Source organism: Kogia breviceps, chromosome 8, assembly GCF_026419965.1.
Source record: "Kogia breviceps isolate mKogBre1 chromosome 8, mKogBre1 haplotype 1, whole genome shotgun sequence".
Lineage (NCBI taxonomy): Eukaryota > Metazoa > Chordata > Mammalia > Artiodactyla > Physeteridae > Kogia > Kogia breviceps.
Window position 1 is genome coordinate 108,618,508 of NC_081317.1, and position 19,145 is coordinate 108,637,652.

At 38.8% G+C, this 19,145-nt stretch overlaps 1 protein-coding gene across 8 annotated transcripts in view; it reads right to left on the bottom strand.

Annotated features, from left to right (window-relative positions):
- FBXO16 (F-box protein 16) overlaps window positions 1-19,145 on the bottom strand; it is a 57,061-nt gene that overhangs the window by 25,465 nt on the left and 12,451 nt on the right. For 7 of the 8 annotated variants that reach the window (XM_067039984.1, XM_067039982.1, XM_067039978.1 and 4 more), the window contains 4 exons: window positions 18,386-18,421; window positions 11,199-11,405; window positions 5,490-5,654; window positions 1,517-1,731 (listed from right to left, as the gene is read on the bottom strand). In XM_067039984.1, coding sequence (XP_066896085.1) covers window positions 1,517-1,731; window positions 5,490-5,654; window positions 11,199-11,405; window positions 18,386-18,421 — 623 coding nt within the window. The remainder of the gene's footprint in view (window positions 1-1,516; window positions 1,732-5,489; window positions 5,655-11,198; window positions 11,406-18,385; window positions 18,422-19,145) is intronic. The other variant, XM_067039981.1, reaches the window with a different exon arrangement.

The following is a 19,145-nucleotide window of genomic DNA, read 5'->3' on the forward strand; positions in this document are numbered from 1 at the left end:
CCTATCTTATGCTGCCTTGATGTTAATCTGTTGAAATAGAACCTAAAACTATGAAAAGTCTATTAAAACATTTTCAAATTTTGTTTCCTTAATTTCTTGTTTATCCTGTGTGCATGCATACGTGTGTGTGTGTGTTAACAAATGAACAGATACATATATACATACAGATGTATATTTTCTTACTCTCTTTTCTTTCTACATTATGTGTAGGATACTAGAGACACTCTTTTGCAATTTGCTTTTCTCACTTAACTACGTACCCTGGAAATCACTCCTTACCCGTTCATAGAGATCTTCCTCATTCATTTTTACAGTTGCCTAATACTCCGTAGTGTGAATGGACCATACAATAGTTTATTCAACAAACACTCTCCTACTTATGGGCACTTAAGTCATTTCCAATATTTCAAAATCATAAACAATACTGCAATAAATATCCTTGTGCTGACGTACTTTTGGTATTTTCAAGGTTGATTCCTAGAAGTGGGATTGCTGGGGCAAAATAAATACCGATATTTTTTGCTGGATGTTGTACAATTTTTTTCCACAAGGTTTGCGCCAATGTACATTCCCACCAGCAGTGTGTGAGGGTGGCTGCTTGCCCACAGCCTCACCAACAGAATATATTGTCAAACTTTAAAGTTTTTGCCGATCAGAGAGTTGAAAAATGGCATATTTTTGTAACGTTGTGCAAAAAGCAACACTGGGAGGATAAAACAGAAACGCATAAGATTTGTAAGTGGGAATGGGGTGGAAAAGATGAGTGTACGGTAGAGTGGAGGAGATGGAGAGGGTGATTCTCTGAGTCCCCCTTCTGTACGCTTTTTGTATAGTTTTACATAGTTTTAACTCGAGAATCACGTAACATACTCACATGGGGAAGGGGATATTTAAAGAAAAGAACCCACATGACTTTTGAACACAGTAGTATGAGTATAAACCCAGGCTAAAGGCAAAAAGAACCAGAAACAAATACTGAATTCTAGTTAGTAGATTTGTTTCAATAATGATATGAGTTAGCAATTCTGAAATTACTTTCAGTATTTGTTAAGTAAATATATACTCTGTGTATGTACTATATATAATACAACTTATATAAAATTATATATGTACATATACTATATAATCAAAATTATATATGTATATTTATGGAGATATGAATATGGAGACGTACATATTTGTATATCCCTCCCTCTGTCACAGAAGGGAGATGCAAATGTGGAAAAGGAAAAGGAAAAGACTAGAATGAACCTTATGGTACTGGATTGGAATCTGAGGTATTAAAATATTAAAAGAAGCTGTAAGGAAAGCATTACAGCTACAAAATGCAAACAAATCCTAAAGAACTGGGCAAATTTACCAATAATGGTTCATTTACTTTTCAATGACTTTTTGCTTCTGTGTAGTCAAAAGCGTTTGTATTTCACAGTAAGTTCTGTTGTCGTCTTTTCATAGACTGAAGTGCCAGTAGGTTGTTTCTAAAAGCTAAAGAAGTGGAGAAGGGCATGACTCTCACCCTTGCCAGCTTTGCTCAATGGGGTCACAGTTGTCCAGGTAATTGAAGCGAATGATATCAGTTGGATGTTTGTCAGAGGATCGCCAGGGTGGGAGTTCTTTCTCCCCTGGGTGGTTCTTCTTTCTTAAAGAGGAAGAGGACCGGAAAGCTGATGAAGGAGAACTGCTTGTAACTGGCTGAACATCAGCGATCACAAACCCATCTTTTGGAGGTGTCTAGAAGAAGAAAATTAATTCTTTCTGTTCTCAAAATACTATAATAATACCAGAAGTAAAACAAAGAACACCCTCATCACCATGATGGCAAGGATAATGGTGATAATGATTATAGCAGCCACCAACCCAGGACTACTTGCTATGCGCCAGGCACTGTCTCAGAAGTCTTCATGCGTTACTTTATTTAACCTTCACAATAACTCTAAAAGGTAATTGTAACTACTCCCATTTTACAGAAGAGGAAACTGAAATAGGATAAACTAATTAATTTGCTCACTGCTACTACGTAAGTATTGACACAGGGTCAGAATTTGAATCCAAGACTATTCTGCTTCAAGTCCACACACTGAACCTCTCTGTCCTGAGCTGCCCCCTCTCCCACAATATCATTGTACAGTTTTCCACAACTGCAGTTAATTTAGTCATTAAAATATACACATTCTTAAAAAAAAGTAGCCCAGCCCTAAGTATACCTAAAACACAGAGACAATTTCGATTATGTAGGGGTAGACTTCATAGATTTTATCAGTTATCAAAACTTCAGCCATTTGCAAAGAATACTTCTGCTTTAATTGCCCAAAATGAAAGTGTATTTTTTGTGTATAAAATTCATAAGGTTTTTATGTGGTTGTAGCCTAAGGGAAGTGGTAGTGGTATGCTGAGAAACCATTAAAGGTTTAATTTTTGCTCTTTAAGAGATTAGGGAAGCTTTGCTCAGTAAATTGGTTTGCTTGACTTGTTTGTGAAAATTTAAAAATTCCCCAGTCCCTCCAAGCAGAGTCAGTTAATTTCTTATCCTTGTTTCAACTGTTCTTTGTATATATTTCTATTACCAGATAGCACTTAGTATGCAATGTTGTAATTATTTGCTTGTCTGTGTCCTGGGCCACTAGACTAGGCTTCCAGAAAGTGGGGTTAAGACTATTGTACTCTTAGCACCTAGCACATAACAGTATTTAATAAATATTTACTCATTTAGTGAGTGATTGCAATTAATAGAGTAAGAAGACATTTTACATTTATATAACTGATAGCTCATTACTGGTTTAGCATTCAATATTTTGTGCAGATCTCATTTTAAATGGACATTCAGGGAATTCCCTGGTGGTCCAGTGGTTAGGACTCTGCACTTTCACTGCCTAGGGCTCGGGTTCGATTCCTGGTCAGGCAACTAAAATCCCAAGCCACACAGTGCGGACAAAAAAATAAAATAAAAGTAAATAACATGGACATTCATTTCATTTCTCTGAGTTCATATTGAATGAAATCTGTCTGTTTTTGCTGGAAGAGGTCTTGTTTAACACCATTGGGAATAAATAATACATGATAATAAAAAGCAATTTCAGGGGAGAAAATTTAGGCGTGCATGCTAGTAACTATATATAAATAAGCATCATTAATTCTGAAAAGTACACAATATTTGACCCATTAACAGAATAGGTAATAAAGAAAAACTGATGACTTTTCTGTTAAGTAAACAAAAATCTTGTTCCCTTTACCCAAAGTCTTTTTGAGAATTTTTAAAATCGTGAATGTTGAAAAAATTTTGAATGTTTTTGTTTGCATATATTGAAATGACCATACATCTTTTCCCTTTTATTCTGTGAATTACATGGATTGATTTTTGAATATTATGCCAACTTTATTCTCCTTGGATACATCCCACTTGGTCATCATTTATTATTCTTTTTTTATATATTACTGGATTTAATTTGCCAATATTTTTAGAGGAGTTTTATGTCTGTTCATGAGGGGTATTGGTCTGTGGTTTTGTTTTGTTTTAAAGTCTTTATCTAGTTTTGGTATAAAGGTTATGAGTTGGGCAGTGTTCCCTCTTCGTCTATTTTCTGAAAGAGTTTATGTAGAATTGGTATTAAAATTGGTATATTAAAAAGTACTACCTACAGAAATTTAATACTAAGCAAAGATGTGGCAATTTTCTTGCATCAGAACTATTCATTATTTTAACATATAGTTATGCATAAATATTTCGTGGAGAAAGAGTTATTGCTGAAGACGAAGCATTAAAGTCAGGATTATATATAATACTCAAAACCTTTTTTCATTCTACAAGTTGGTTAATCACTTTGCTCTCCTCTGTCTCAGACCAGCCCATGCTTCAGCCATTGAATGCCATTTCCTGCCTACAATTGAGAACAAGAGTCAAGAAAAGCCTCATGGGGATTTCCCTGGTGGCACAGTGGTTAAGAATCCGTCTGCCAAGGCAGGGGACACGGGTTTGAGCCCTGGTCTAGGAAGATCCCACATGCCGCAGAACAACTAAGTCTGTGTGCCACAACTACTGAGCCTGCGCTCTAGAGTCCGCGAGCCATCAACGAAGAGTAGCCCCCCCTCGCGGCAACCAGAGAAAACCCGCGCGCAGCAACGAAGAACCAACGCAGCCAAAAATAAAAATAATTTTTTTTTTTTTTTTTTTGCGGTAGGCGGGCCTCTCACTGTTGAGGCCTCTCGCGCTGCGGGGCACAGGCTCCGGACGCGCAGGCGCAGCGGCCATGGCTCACGGGCCCAGCCGCTCCACGGCACGTGGGATTTTCCCGGACCGGGGCACGAACCCGCGTCCCCCGCATCGGCAGGCGGACTCTCAACCACTGTGCCACCAGGGAAGCCCAATAAATAAATTTTTAAAAAAGAAAGAAAAGTCTTTTGATAAAAAAAAGTCATAGCTATTGTAATTTTAAAAATAACTTGTCTACCAGTTGAGTTTAAAACTTTCTTTTTTAAAGAAATTCTCATGGAGAAAACCAATTATTGAACTCAGAAAGACTAGTTTTATCACTGCAATTATAACAATATTAATTATGCATAGTTTATTAATATATTAAATGTAGATGGATTCTTCTTCGAGCAAACAATAGAACGAAACCTAAATCAGCACGTTAAATAGCTCAGGAGCTGAATATTCATATTCCAAATGGATTCTTCAATTTGAAAAGGATTCACTGCAGCTTTTTTACAGAAAACCCCTGTGGTTTTAAAAATCATTAAAAAATTTTAATTTACACATAACTTTTCAGGAACTCATCTACTGTACAAAACAATGCATAACTCTGTAAGTATATATTAGATCGTGCCATAGAGAAAAAGCTCATAAAAATTTCCCATAAGTTACCTAATTAACTGTGACTATAAGGTGAACATAAACATTGGTTATAACGCATGCGAAACCACTAGAAAATATTATGCTCACATTATTTACTTTTTATGATTATATGTAAATACTTTACATTGCTAGTTTCTACGGTAAAAAGAACTTTAACATGCCCATTATTCCCTTCCCTAATTACTAATTTATTGCAAAACTCTTCTTTATAAATAATACAAAAATAAACTTCAACTCGTCTGGTAGAATCATAGAAAATTCGAATCAGTTACGTAAAGTGTGATGACCCATAATAGGTAATAAGGACTGCACACTCCCCCAGAATCCCGGTGTCAGAACTCTGTGGTATAGGCGCCAGAGACACAGAAATCCAGGAATCTGAGGAGTGAGAAGCTCCCAGTCCTAACCTGGGTGGAACTGTGGTTTGGCAGTGTCAGGTGACAGTTCTCAACTCACATGGATACCTTGAAAAGCACCATCAAGTTCTCAGAAAAGGAGAATTTTAAAGTCACATCAATAGTATATTTCCCTTGAGTCAACCGCCTTCCTCAACTTCAAGATTGATCATTTAGTCTTAGTTCTAAAATTCCTACATAGTGGATGTTTGTAATTTTGTTGCTTCTTTCCCCAAATTTACCTTGGGCTTGGTAACATGGAGTTCTTTCACCATCTGAATATAGTGTTTCTTCCATATACCCTGCTCAAAGGGAGTTGGAGAGAAATTGATGTACCAGTTAAACCGTAAACATTTCAGCATCCAGAGCTGATCCAGTTCAGTTAAGTTCTTCCAATGCCAGCTCACCTGGAAAAACAACAAAAATTTAAAAAAAAAAACAAACAAAAAAACTATTCAGTTTACATGCTCACTTTCTCTAGGTTTTGAGCTGTCCCTTTCCTCCAAATCACAGCTTAGCTACCTACTGCCTGAAGTGCTGCCTAGCCAGGCAGAAGGATTTTTTTAATGATAATTCAGACTTAGAATAGAGTCAACTAATGTTTATTGAGCACCTATTAACCATTCTCATAGCAACCTAAGGAGGGAAGTATAATTATTATTCTCATATTGCAAATGAGGAAACTGAGGCTCAGATAGACTTTGGAACTTCCTAAAGGTTCCTGAAGGTCTCCATATGAAAGTTATATGAAAGTTACAGAAACTCCAGTTGGCACATTGCTTATTCTTTTCATTATATGCTTCCTTTTTTCCCTCCAGTCTTATGATTTAAATAAATATAAATTTTATAAAGGGAACACCATTGCTAATACTATATTGGAGTGTCCTAAATAGCCTTTAAGATTCAATAGAGCATTAAGTATTTGTTCTATACATTCCATTTCCATAGCTTTAGTGTCAATCCTACACATCCAGCAAATAGTGGAGGTGACCCTAATATGTGTAGTAGAACTTACAATAATTTACTCCAGGTTTTGAGTAAGTCTTGTTAGAAACTAGAGTCGAGTCCATATATAAAGTTGAGACTAGGCATTCTATGTCTCTTATCAAGAGTTGCAAAGATGACAGATAACCTTCAAACTCAAATTTCATCCTTGGAAAACTGGCCTCTTTTTTAAGATTAACTAAATAATGAATAATGTTTGAGTGCCCCCCAAATAAGCAGAACACTCTATAATGGAACTTGCTACCCATCCACCCATTTATCTAACCCTCTCTTCCTCCCTCCTTCCGTCTTATCATGTCTAGGATTGTTTTATGCGCTGAAGATGAGATGTGCAGGAGAGAGGCATGCCGGAGAAGGCACAATTAGAAGTAATGACAGGTTCAGGAGCTGGAAGGAGGAAAAAGCTTAGAGGATCTGATAGAGCCCTGTGGGCAGAAACAGAAATCACATCTACTTTGTTCAACCAGACATGAAACTACACAGACCTTCATCTCCATATGGTTAGTTAACTCAATTCAATTGAGAGGGGAGGTTTGGGAAGGAGGGGATGGGGAGAAACGTTGCTCAATTCTCACTCTTTTCCTCTGAAAAGAGGAACCTCAGATATGGTTTAGACCTGGGTATTTAAGTTGGGGGTCCCCCCGCTGGGGTAAAGTTTTCTTTTCGTTGTTTTTTGTTTTTTAAACTAAACAGGAATGAGGAGAAGGGTAGGTAAGAGCTTTCAAAGCTATAAGACAGGGACTTCCCTGGTGGCGCAGTGGTTAAGAATCCGCCTGCCAATGCAGGGGACACAGGTTTGATCCCTGGTCCAGGAAGGTCACACATGCCAGGAGCAACTAAGCCCATGCGCCACAACTACTGAGCCCACGCTCTAGAGCCAGCAAGCCACAACTACTGAGCCCATGTGCCACAACTACTGAAGCCCACGCGCCTAGAGCCTGTGCTCTGCAACAAGAGAAGCCACCGCAATGAGAAGCCCGCACACCACAACGAAGAGTAGCCCCCGCTCACTGCAACTAGAGAAAGCCCTCGCGCAGCAACGAAGACCCAATGCAGCCAAAAAAAAAAAAAAGTAAACAAAACAAAAAACTATAAAGCATCCGCCACCATATTTTTAAACAGCTCAAAGCTCATTTTGGTGCAATGACTTTACTGTTTACTTTAAATCTAGCTGAAGAACAACTGCTTCACAGTCAGTTCTGGGAATAAAATACGATGCTGAAATCTTGTAAGACTGACATATGGTGCACATAGATGAGAGAATTAGTTATTTAAAATAACATCTCCCTGGAATGATAACATTCTCATTGTGAAACACTTGGAAAATTCTGAGAAGCTTGAAGAAAAACAATACCCATAACCCCATCAATCAGAGATGACCATTATTAACAACTTGGTAGAGTTCTTTTCCTTGCCATCTGTTTCCTAGGCATATATGAAACAAAACTGGGAAACTCTGTATACAATTTAAATCATGCTTTCTTCATTTTACACATAATCAGCATCTCTGTTCTTCCAAAACATGTTTTCTAATGGCTGCATAGTAATTCATCATATGACTGTATGATACTCTCCTATTATTGGGCATTTAAAATGCTATGTTGGGGACTTCCCTGGTGGCGCAGTGGTTAAGAACCTGCCTGCCAATGCAAGGGACACAGGTTCAAGCCCTGGTCTGGGAAGATCCCACATGCTGTGGAGCAACAAAGCCTGTGTGCCACACCTACTGAGCCTGCGAGCCACAACTACTGAAGATCACATGCCTAGAGCCAGTGCTCTGCAACAAAGAGAAGCCACCACAATGAGAGGCCTGCGCACCGCGACGAAGAGTAGCCCCCACTCGCTGCAACTAGAGAAAGCCCGGGCGCAGCAACGAAGACCCAACACAGCCCAAAATAAATAAGTAAATAAATAAATTCATTTTAAAAAAATGCTATGCTTTTTTTTTTTCTTTTTTAATATTTATTTATTTTCTTATTTGGTTGTGCCGGGTCTTAGTTGCGGCAGGTGGGCTCCTTAGTTGTGGCATGCATGTGGGATCTAGTTGCCTGACCGGGGATCGAACCTGGGCCCCCTTGCATTGGGAGCACGGAGTCTTAACCACTGCACCACCAGGAAAGTCCTGCTATGCTTTTTTAAAAAACTGTTTCATTTTTGGAATCAGTAATAAGTGTACATTAATACTAAATTCAAAGGTACCGGGCTTCCCTGGTAGCGCAGTGGTTGAGAGTCCGCCTGCCGATGCAGGGGACGCGGGTTCGTGCCCCGGTCCGGGAGGATCCCACGTGCCGCGGAGCAGCTGGGTCCGTGAGCCATGGCCGCTGAGCCTGCGCGTCCGGAGCCTGTGCTCCGCAACCGGAGAGGCCACAACAGTGAGAGGCCAGCGTAACGCAAAAAAAAAAAAAAAAAAAAATTCAAAGATACCAAGGGGCACACAGTAAAAAAGAAGTCTCTCTCATCCCTGTCATCTAGCCACGCATTTCCCTCCCTGGATGTAACCATTGTTACCAGCTTCTTGTGTGTCATTCCACAATATTAACAGATATGGATATACTCTTTTTTTCTCTTTCCAAAATGGTAGGACAACACTGCACCTTTGCTTTTTTCACTGATGTTCTATTGTGGAGGTGGCTGCAACCGGTCCCGTATTAGCAGACACTTCCATTGTTTCCAACATTTTGCTACTACAAACTATGCTGCAATATTCTTACACAGACATAATCTTTGCATGTGTTGAAGTATGCCCATCAGACAAATTCCAAGAAGTGGAACTGCTGGGGCAAAGGGAATCTTTATTTAAAAATTGAATACTACAGGGCTTCCCTGGTGGCACAGTGGTTGAGAGTCCGCCTGCCGATGCAGGGGACACGGGTTCATGCCCCGGTCCGGGAAGATCCCACATGCTGCGGAGCAACTAAGCCCGTGAGCCATGGCCGCTGCGCCTGCGCGTCCGGAGCCTGTGCTCCACAACGGGAGAGGCCACAACAGTGAGAGGCCCGCGTACCGCAAAAAAAAAAAAAAAAAAAAAAAAAAAAAAAAAAATTGAATACTACAAATTGTTCCCTGTCATGATTGCATCAATTTATCTACCAGCAATACATAAAAGTGCTTGTTTCCCCACACCTCCACCAATATAAAATAGTATCATTAAAAAAAAATGACTCAATCTATCTGAGTCATGAAAGATGGTATGATAATGCGGCTAAGCATTTTACATATTTTAGAAATATCTGCTTTTCTTTCTGTAAACTACTTGTTCTACTACTTTCTGTGAACTACTTGTTCACTTCCTTTGCTCATTTTTCTGCTGGGTTTTTTTTTTTCTTAATGTAGATATATAGTAGTTCTTTAAAAAATAAGGAAATTAGCTCTTTGCTGGCCATATGTTTTTCTCCTTGTGTACTTTTTTTTTTTTGGCAGTACCATACAGCTTGCAGCAACTGAACCCTGACCAGGAACTGAACCCTGGGCCCTCAGAAGTGAAATTGTAGAGTCCTAACCACTGGACCGCCAGGGAATTCCCTCTTGTTTACTGTTTGGATTTATTTATAGTGTTCTTTTCCATGGAGAAAATGTTTATTTTTATAGTCACAACTTAAAATCTGTTTTCTTTATTCTTATTTATAAAACATATGTAATAGGGCTTCCCTGGTGGCACAGTGGTTAAGAATCCGCCTGCCAATGCAGGGGACAAGGGTTCGTGCCCCGGTCCGGGAAGATCCCACATGCCGTGGAGCGGCTAGGCCCGTGAGCCGCAACTACTGAGCCTGTGCGTCTGGAGCCTGTGCTCTGCAACGGGAGACTCCGCGACAGTGAGAGGCCCGCGCACCGCGATGAACAGTGGCCCCCCGCTCACCGCAGCTGGAGAAAGCCCTTGCACAGAAACGAAGACCCAACACAACCAAACACTAAAAAAAAATTTTTTTAAAGATTTCCAAAATACCCTTAAAAATAAAAAACATATATAATATATACAAAATATATAAAATAAATCAAGATTTTAAGTTATATATTTTCTTTTGAGGCCCTGAATATTATAGAATACTCACAAAGGCCTCCTCCCCTATGTTTCCTTTGAGTACATTTTTGGCTTGCAGGATCTTAGTTCCCCAACCAGGGATGGAACCCGGGCCCTCAGCAGTGAAAGTGCAGAGTCCTAATCACCGGACCGCCAGGGAATTCCCTCCTTTGAGTACTTTAATGGTTTCCTTTAATTTCATATCAATCTTTTATCCTTCTAGAATTTTTTTCCAGATAGCTGCCCAATTGTCTCAATACCATTCATTGAATAATTCACGTATCTTACTGCATTCATTTTCTTAATCTTAAAAACTAAAGTTATCATGTTACACGTATGTGAATGCAAAGTAACAGGTAATTTCTGGTCTTACTAGACTATGAAAAGAATCAACAAAATGACTATCAGTTTTATATCTTAAATAATATACTTTAATACACCATGGAATCACTTGTAAGAAAATAATGGTCAGATCCGTTCCCAACCTCACCCCTGTGAGCACATCTGCCCACTCTGAAGACTTTTAGTCTCATAATTCTTTTGTAATTATTGCATTAGCACCTGATTTTAAGCTTTTCTATTTATGAATGGCCTGCACTCTACAGTTCAGGATTCTACTGTAGTTCTGTGCTGTGCAATATAAGACTATTCTGCTGATGAGCCATGACACACATGTGTATTTGTTTCCCCAGCTAGTTAATACTATTTTGTGGACACTTAGTAGTGTCTTAACACTTTTTCCCACTCTTGAGCACTAAATGTAGAGTCAGACACAAAGGAGATGAGGGTTAATTCAAACTGTACAGACTAGTCATACTAAGCATCTCATCTACTTCTTGGTTTTGTGTACGTGCTATTTTTTTTCTCAAGTTTCAGCGTTTTCTAGGCTGTCTTTACAAGATGCCATACACTGCTTCGTTGTCTTTACCTGTGCACAACGACAAAGGCTTCGGGGATCCAGGAAAGAAAAGATATATAAAGATAACACCCTTGGAAGCGTGGTAGTAAAATCCAGAGCTTCTGCTGGAATTTTTTCCTGAAGCTTTCGACAGCAGAACTTTTGCTGTGACAGGGAACAGCGTTCTAACAGCCCTGTCAGGATTCTTCTCCTTTGAGAGTCTGTCCATTTGTCAAACTGGGGGGAAAAAAAAGGAAAAGAAAACAAAAAAAGATCCAGGTTTAGTCTGACACCAGAGATGCACTGTAAAAAGAAGAGATTAAGAATGGCATAGAAAGTGAGTTTAGTAATTTATTCCTAATGAGTAGCATGTATTTCTTTCCCTAACTAGTAAATTCCACGTTTTACCACTTATCTGTCCTTTCTTATGTTTGCGTGGGTGAGCCCGTGCAAGACTGGGGTGTGGACACAGAAGTGCACTTGACCTCGAAACTTGGAGTTACATAAAAACAGTAAGTTGAGAGCTGGCCATATTCATAAACTGAGAATATATATCCTTATAAAATACAGATCTTCCTCAATTTCTGATGAGGTTACATTCCGATACACCCATCATAAGTTGAAAATACCATGTCGAAAATGCATTTACTACACCTAACCTACCAAACATCCTAGCTTAGCCCAGCCTACCTTAAACGTGCTCAGAACACTTCCATGAGCCTACGGTTGGGCAAAATCATCTAACACGAAGCCTAGTGTTGACTATCTCATGTAATTTATTGAATACTAGACTGAACGTGGAAAACAGAATGGTTGTCTGGGTACAGAAGGTTGTGGGTGTATTCGCTGTGTATCCTCGTGATCGCATGGGTGACTGGGAACTGTGGCTTGCTGGTTACCCAGCATCATAAAAGAATATCCTACTGCACGCAGCTAGCCTGAAAAAAAAACCCCAAATTTACAATTTTAAATATGGTTTCTGCCGAATGTCTATCATTTTTGCACCATCATAAAGCCGAAAATTCACTAAGTTGAATCACCGTAAGTTGGGACCGTCTGTACAACCTCAAGAGAAGACACTTGGGCAGACTCTCTCCCCCAACAGTTTCTCTATTAACTCGTTAGTGATTAAAACTCCAGGACGAGAAACAAACCTTTGTGTTCACAATCGGAGATAAGGTATAGCAAGCAAATACCCCTGAGAAGGGGAGTATACAGGGTTAAAGTTCTACTCACATGTAAATGATTGATATGATTGCAAAGGAAAAGTTGATAGGGGGAACTGGGAAAAAAGTACCAGAGATAGGAAGTAGATGCCAAAGCCATCTGGGGTATGCCAAACAAAAGCTTTGGTTACTACACAATTTTCCTCAGAGATAACCCCAAACCAGTCCCAAGATCAGTGACTGATCAGAGATAAGAACTTGAGGGCTGGCCAAAACCAAAAGAAAGCCTGTTAGGGGAACACCTAGCAGCTGAAGGGGCCATTACCAGTGTCTAAATCTCGTTTCTTCTTTAAGCCGTTCGAGAAGAGAAAACAGGGAAGTTTGGGGCTACTTGTATTTTGTATACTATTGCATTTAACATATAGAGGTTTATTAGTTATTATAAAGTAATCAGAATTTTATCATAAACTTTAGTTGTAATCATAAAATACACTGACCACCTAAAAAGGCATATAAAGTAAAAATGTATTTTTTATAAGCCTTATGACGAGTCAACTTCGTTATAATCATAGGATGTATCTTTTTAATTAGTAGGAATACTTCTTGATTAAAACTATTCACTGGTACAGATCTATTCAGTGACCCATGAATCTCACTTTGGAGACTATAATTCATGCGCAGGGGGTGGGGTTGGGGGGATGGGGAATACTAAAATGAAAAAAAAAAAAAAAAAACCCAAACCTTAACTTACAAATAAGTGAATAAAATGTATTCACGTGTGAGTGTTCCCAGATTTCTTCTATGTTTGTTTCTGCACAGTTCATATTTCCAACTCCCACAAAATGAGACTTCTTTCCTTTGGGGTTGGATTATTAGAATGAATATAGAGAAGCCGGACCAGAATGGCCAGGGCCAGGGGAAGGACCAGGCCCAAGAAGCTGCTTTGATCTATAAAATAAAGAGCCAACGGGGAGGCATATGGAGATGGAAGAGCTGCAGGGCTTGGGCTTGCAGGGAGTTTGGGGGGTTCAGACTGTAATTGCCTCTGCAGCAGTTATAGAGTGTGAGAGAACTGGGGAACGAAGGAAGGAGATGTGGGAAGTACTGTTACGAGTTTTGAATTGTATCCCCTGTGATTCTTCTTTGAGAGACCAAATGAATATTGGTATTCATTTTTTAAATTACTTTTGGGCAGTGCTATGTGGCTCTGTAGAAACTGAGCTACGTGGAGACCCAGGATGATTATGCTTACAAAATAACTTTTATGAGATATTAGCACTGCAAGAAATCAGAAAAAAACCCCAAATGCCTAACAAGAGTGGATCAGTTCAGCAAACTAATTCTTAATTTCTTCATTTCCACGTTAAGAATAATTATATCTAAATTGCAGGATTGTCGTGAGGATTAAATAAAATACGTATAAAATTCCTAATGTGGTGCATGATTCGCAGTCATGGCAGTTAATATTATAAAATATCACAGTGATGTTAAAAATAACAGGTATGTGGGATAAATCAATGTAAAAAGGATATGCAAACAATTAAATTACAAAGCACAAAATTACCACGTCTGTACATTGACACGGAAGGGGAAGTACATTTCGAATGACTGAGGTTAGCTCAATTACTTTCATGGATACCCACAAAAAGAGAATGAGCTCAGATTGAAAAACAAGTGATTTAGAATGAACACAAAAGAACATTAGGATTATAAAATGCTGAAGAAATCTATAAAAGAAAACATTAAAACATTTTCCCCTGGAGATTAAAAAGATCATTACATTGGTTCCTCATTTAGTTCCCTGATTACAACAAAGATCATTTATATTTGGCTTTGATTGGTGTTCTTTGCCTCGAGGGATTTTCCTTTCTAATTGTGTTTATTTAGGCTAAAAGAAAACTAATTTGCATTCCTTGAACTCCTACCAATTGAAGGTGGGTAGATGACTCAGAAGAATGCTTAACAGTTGGGGAAAATCCCTTTGGAATTTAAAAGGTGCTAGGAATAATCCAAAAAGTAAATAATCCATGGAAGAGTTAACTGTACAGGAATTTGGTCATCTCCCAGCAACTCTTTTTTTAAAAATTTTAATTTCTTAACTGAAGTATAGTTGATTTACAATGGTTTAGGTGTATATAGCAAAGTGATTGTTTTATATATATATATATATATATATTCTTTTTCAGATTCTTTTTCCATTATAGGTTATTACAAGATATTGAATATAGTTCCTTGTGCTATACAGTAGGTCCTTGTTCTTTATCTATTTTACATATGGTAGTGTGTAGCCATCCCAACATCTCTTGCATCACCTCTCAAGAAAAAAGAGCCATAACATTGCAGCCAGGGATCTAATGTGTGAGACTGGGGGGCAGCTAGGGTCACTTTCCTATCCTGGTAGGTATCTCATTTCACAGTTCGTTCCTTTTTAACGTTATATATTATATGACACTATGCTATATTATATTATGCTATCCTATCTTATATCGTATCATATTATATTTTATAATTATTTTTAATGCCTTTCTGTAGGGCTTTCTTGACAATAGAATCGTGAAAGTCCTATTTTCAGAGTAGTTGTTACAACGTTTCTTGCTGCACTTTCAGGAAGTGAGGACAGTTGCTAGCGCGTCAGTGCCTCTCATCTTACACCGAACAGCAAGGAAAGTTCCTGGGGAGTGAGGGGCAAGATGAAGACAGAGGCTTGTTATTTTTCACTTACTGGTTATATTATCTTAATCTGCTTGAGCTTCTGAATCTTATTATCAAAGTTAAAAGTGATGCCATCTACTTTAATCAAATTCTTTATAACATTATAATTATTTCTAACAACATAGCAGAAGCTGAGAAAAAATCTGAAATACTATCTTTTCAACTGAAATACTTTTGCTGGTGTTTTCTGTCCATTGGGAAGTAGTTGCTTTTTCTAACAGGGATTGAAGAGCAGAGAAGATTTAAGAGAAAACGGATTAAGTAATAGCATGGAACAGCAAAGTTGAAGAGATTTTTTTCAGTTTCTCTTAATCATTTTGTTTGTAACTGTACAGAACATCAGACATTTGCCATATGCAAATGTATGAACAAAAGTGACATTCTATGGCTAAATATAAAATACTTTTGAATTGTTTATCATTGAATAGGTCTCATATTACATCTTGCCTCTTACTATCCAGATTGTTTTAAAAAATGACTTTATTTCTAATACTAGATTGAGCTTTAAAATCAATACTTAGTCCCTACAATGAATAACCCAAGTAACTTTATGTTTAAATCGACATCTTTATTTCTCCTTTCTTTTTTTGGAAAATGCATTTCTTATATTATCAATCTCTTATCTTGTTTGTAAAGTACACAAACAAAAAACCTAAAAACTAAAATGGAGAGAGAAAACTGAATAAAAGTAAATTGGAGGGACTTCCTTGGTGGTCTAGAGGTTAAGTCTCTGCACTTCCATTGCAGGGGGCATGGGTTTGATTGGTCGTGGACCTAAGATCCCGTATGCCACAGGGCGAGGCAAAAATAAATAAAATAAAATAAATTGGAAACATCCCCTTGAAACTTAATTGATGTGGCTTTCATGGAGGTATAAAGATTACTATGTGATCTAGTGAATTTAAGGAATAAGTTTGTTGTCAGGCAAAAGAGAAAAATCAGTGAGTATCATTTAGAAAATATTTATTAAATGTCTGATAGCATCAAGGAATGTATAACAAGGAGTATGATAGAACCATGCCTACGCCCTGTAGTTTAGCCAATTGCAGTAAATAGATAATTAGTGATCTTTGCAAATATACGTTTCTATTAGTTATGGTAAAAGAAAAGAATAAACAGGACCTTTTAAAAAGTTTGAAGACCTTGAACTTCAGCCAGGGTGATATTGAAAATATTTAACAACTGGCAATGTTACCAACCAATCAAAACAGACAGTAGCTGGTCAGCCATAGCACTGAGCACTGGCTGAACATTAGCCCTGGTTATACTAATTTAGGGATTTCCACTAACAGTGAGTGGAATGACAGTGCAAATATAGTCATTCTAAATAAATGTCTTTTTTAAGTTTCTGGTAACAGATGCAAAGTTAGTTTAAAAACATAAATAGAATATGAGAAAAACTTGGCTAGATTGCAGTATTTTTAAATTAATTTTTAGTGAATTTAAATTTATTTTAGAATATATATATATATAATTGGCCCACACCGCATGGCATGTGGGATATTAGTTCCCTGACCAGGGATCAAACCCACGTCCCCTGCATTAGAAGCACGGAGTCTTAACTGCTGCACCGCCAGGGAAGTCCCTTTAGTGAATTTATTTTATAAAATTTTAGTACTATTTTGAATAGGTAATACATCCACATGATTAAAAACATTCGCATGGGGCTTCCCTGGTGGCGCAGTGGTTGAGAATCCGCCTGCCGATGCAGGGGTCACGGGTTCGTGCCCTGGTCCGGGAAGATCCCACATGCCGTGGAGCAACTAAGCCCGTGAGCCATGGCCGCTGGGCCTGCGCGTCCGGAGCCTGTGCTCCGCAACGGGAGAGGCCACAACAGTGAGAGGCCCGCATATCACCAAAAAAAAAAAAAAAAAAACATTCGCATGGTTAAAACTTCAAAAGGTACAAAAGACTATTCACCTAAAAGTGCAAGTTTTTGCATAGCTGTGTTTTCAGTTCTCTTGAGTGAAGAGACTCTCAGGTGAGACCGAAGAGGGATTTGAGGAGTAGTACGCATTGCTCAGAGACGAGTACTTTGATCATGATAGACAGCAGTCACTGAGACCGTGTCTCCTTTGAGGAAGAGTGTGAAAGTCTTTGTGCTAAGGATAGTCATATCTTGTTAGGTAGAAGCATAAAGTTGTTACAGTTTTCCTTTGGAAGTTTAAGTATATGTAGAGGGGTGTATATGGATGCTGAGGAGTTAAGTGGATGAGCTGTGCTGGTTTCTAAGCTATCATCTCTCAGATCCAAACCCACCCCATATTCTGTGAATATGGAAGGCTAGGGCTCCACAAACCAAATTTCTCCTTTGACGGCGGGCTCCCTGTTAAATACTGCCAATGGGGAGGGGTCACTAGAGGGAAACTGAGGGAGAAGAACCTCACTCCTTTCTGTTCCCTTGCTGTCCCTGGCAGTTATCACCTTAGCTCTTCACCCTGGCAGTAGCAGTTGAATCCTGAATCCTGTTTTTTCCACACTCCCAGAACCATCAGGCTTCCTCAGATATATCAGAATCAGCTGGCCACGATATCCTCTATTTTATTCTGTAGACGTCCCCTACAGGGATGGTCCCAGCTCCAGAATCCTTTCTCTGGGCTCCTGAGGCATCAGTGAAGCTGGTGGTGGCTACTTCCTGCATCTCTAGCTCCATGGTACCTCAGTGTTCCCTTTTTGTCTTTTCTGTCTTCTAGTATTTATGTAACCAGTTCTATTGATTAAATTATGTCTGTTAAAATAACTGGCATGATTTCTTTTTTTCTGACTGAACCCTAACTGATACATACAGAAAGTACGTACGAAGTCAAACTCAGAAGTCAAACTTCTGAGGGAAAGAGCAATTGCTCATTACCTTATGTCCAAACTGAATTCTTTGGGCTCCATGATGACATAACACAATAGAGAAGTAACTATACTTTTTTTTTTTTTGGTCAGTGTCACCCAGCATACAAGATCTTAGTTCCCCGACCAGGGATTGAACCCACACCCCCTGCAGTGGAACATATATATATATACCTGTATTCTTTTTTTAATATTCTTTTCCATTATGGTTTATCCCAGGAGATTGGATATAGTTCCTTGTGCTATACAGTAGGTCCCGTGGTTTATCCATTCTAAATGTAATAGTTTGCATCTACTAACCCCAAACTCTCAGTCCATCCCTCTCCCTCCCCCCCTCCACCTTGGCAACCACAAGTCTGTTCTCTATGTCTCTGAGTCTGTTTCTTTTTTGTGGGTAGACTCATTTGTGCCATAGTTTAGATTCCACATATAAGTGATATCATATGGTATTTGTCTTTCCCTTTCTGACTGAGAAGTAAGTATACTTTAAATGGTTACCCATTTTCCAAGCAGAGCTCTTCTTTCTTCAAATACCTACAATAAATTAAAAAAACAATGAAATGATTTCATATTTCACGGTTCAAAATACCCATTACAAAAAAGACATCATTAAGGTATGAATAAATATTGACAGGCTTTTCATTATATCCACTGAGTATAAAACAGATTTTGTACCTGAAAAGGTACTTTACTTATTTTTTAAAAAATATTTATTTTATGTATTTATTTGGCTGTACCAGGTCTTAGTTACGGCATACAGGATCTTCGTTGCCGCGTGCAGGACCTTTTCTTTTCTTTTTTTTTTTTTAGTTGCAGCACGCGGGATCTTTTTTTTAGTTGCCACATGTGGGATCTAGTTCCCTGACCAGGGATTGAACCCGGGCCCCTTGCACTGGGAGTGAGGACTCTTAGTCACTGGACCACTGGGGAAATACCTTTACTTATTTTTTGTTTTTGTTTTTTGTGGTACGCGGGCCTCTCACTGTTGTGGCCTCTCCCGTTGCAGAGCACAGGCTTCGGAGGCGCAGGCGCAGCGGCCATGGCTCACGGGCCCAGCCGCTCTGCAGCATGTGGGATCCTCCCGGACCGGGGCACGAACCCGTGTCCCCTGCATCGGCAGGCGGACTCTCAACCACTGCGCCACCAGGGAAGCCCCCTTTACTTATTTTTAACTTGGGCAAAGTTTCTTTTTTCTCCGTTTCTCCATGTGAAATAATTCATCTTAAAGAAGAAATAATTTTTTAAAGGCAAGAAATAA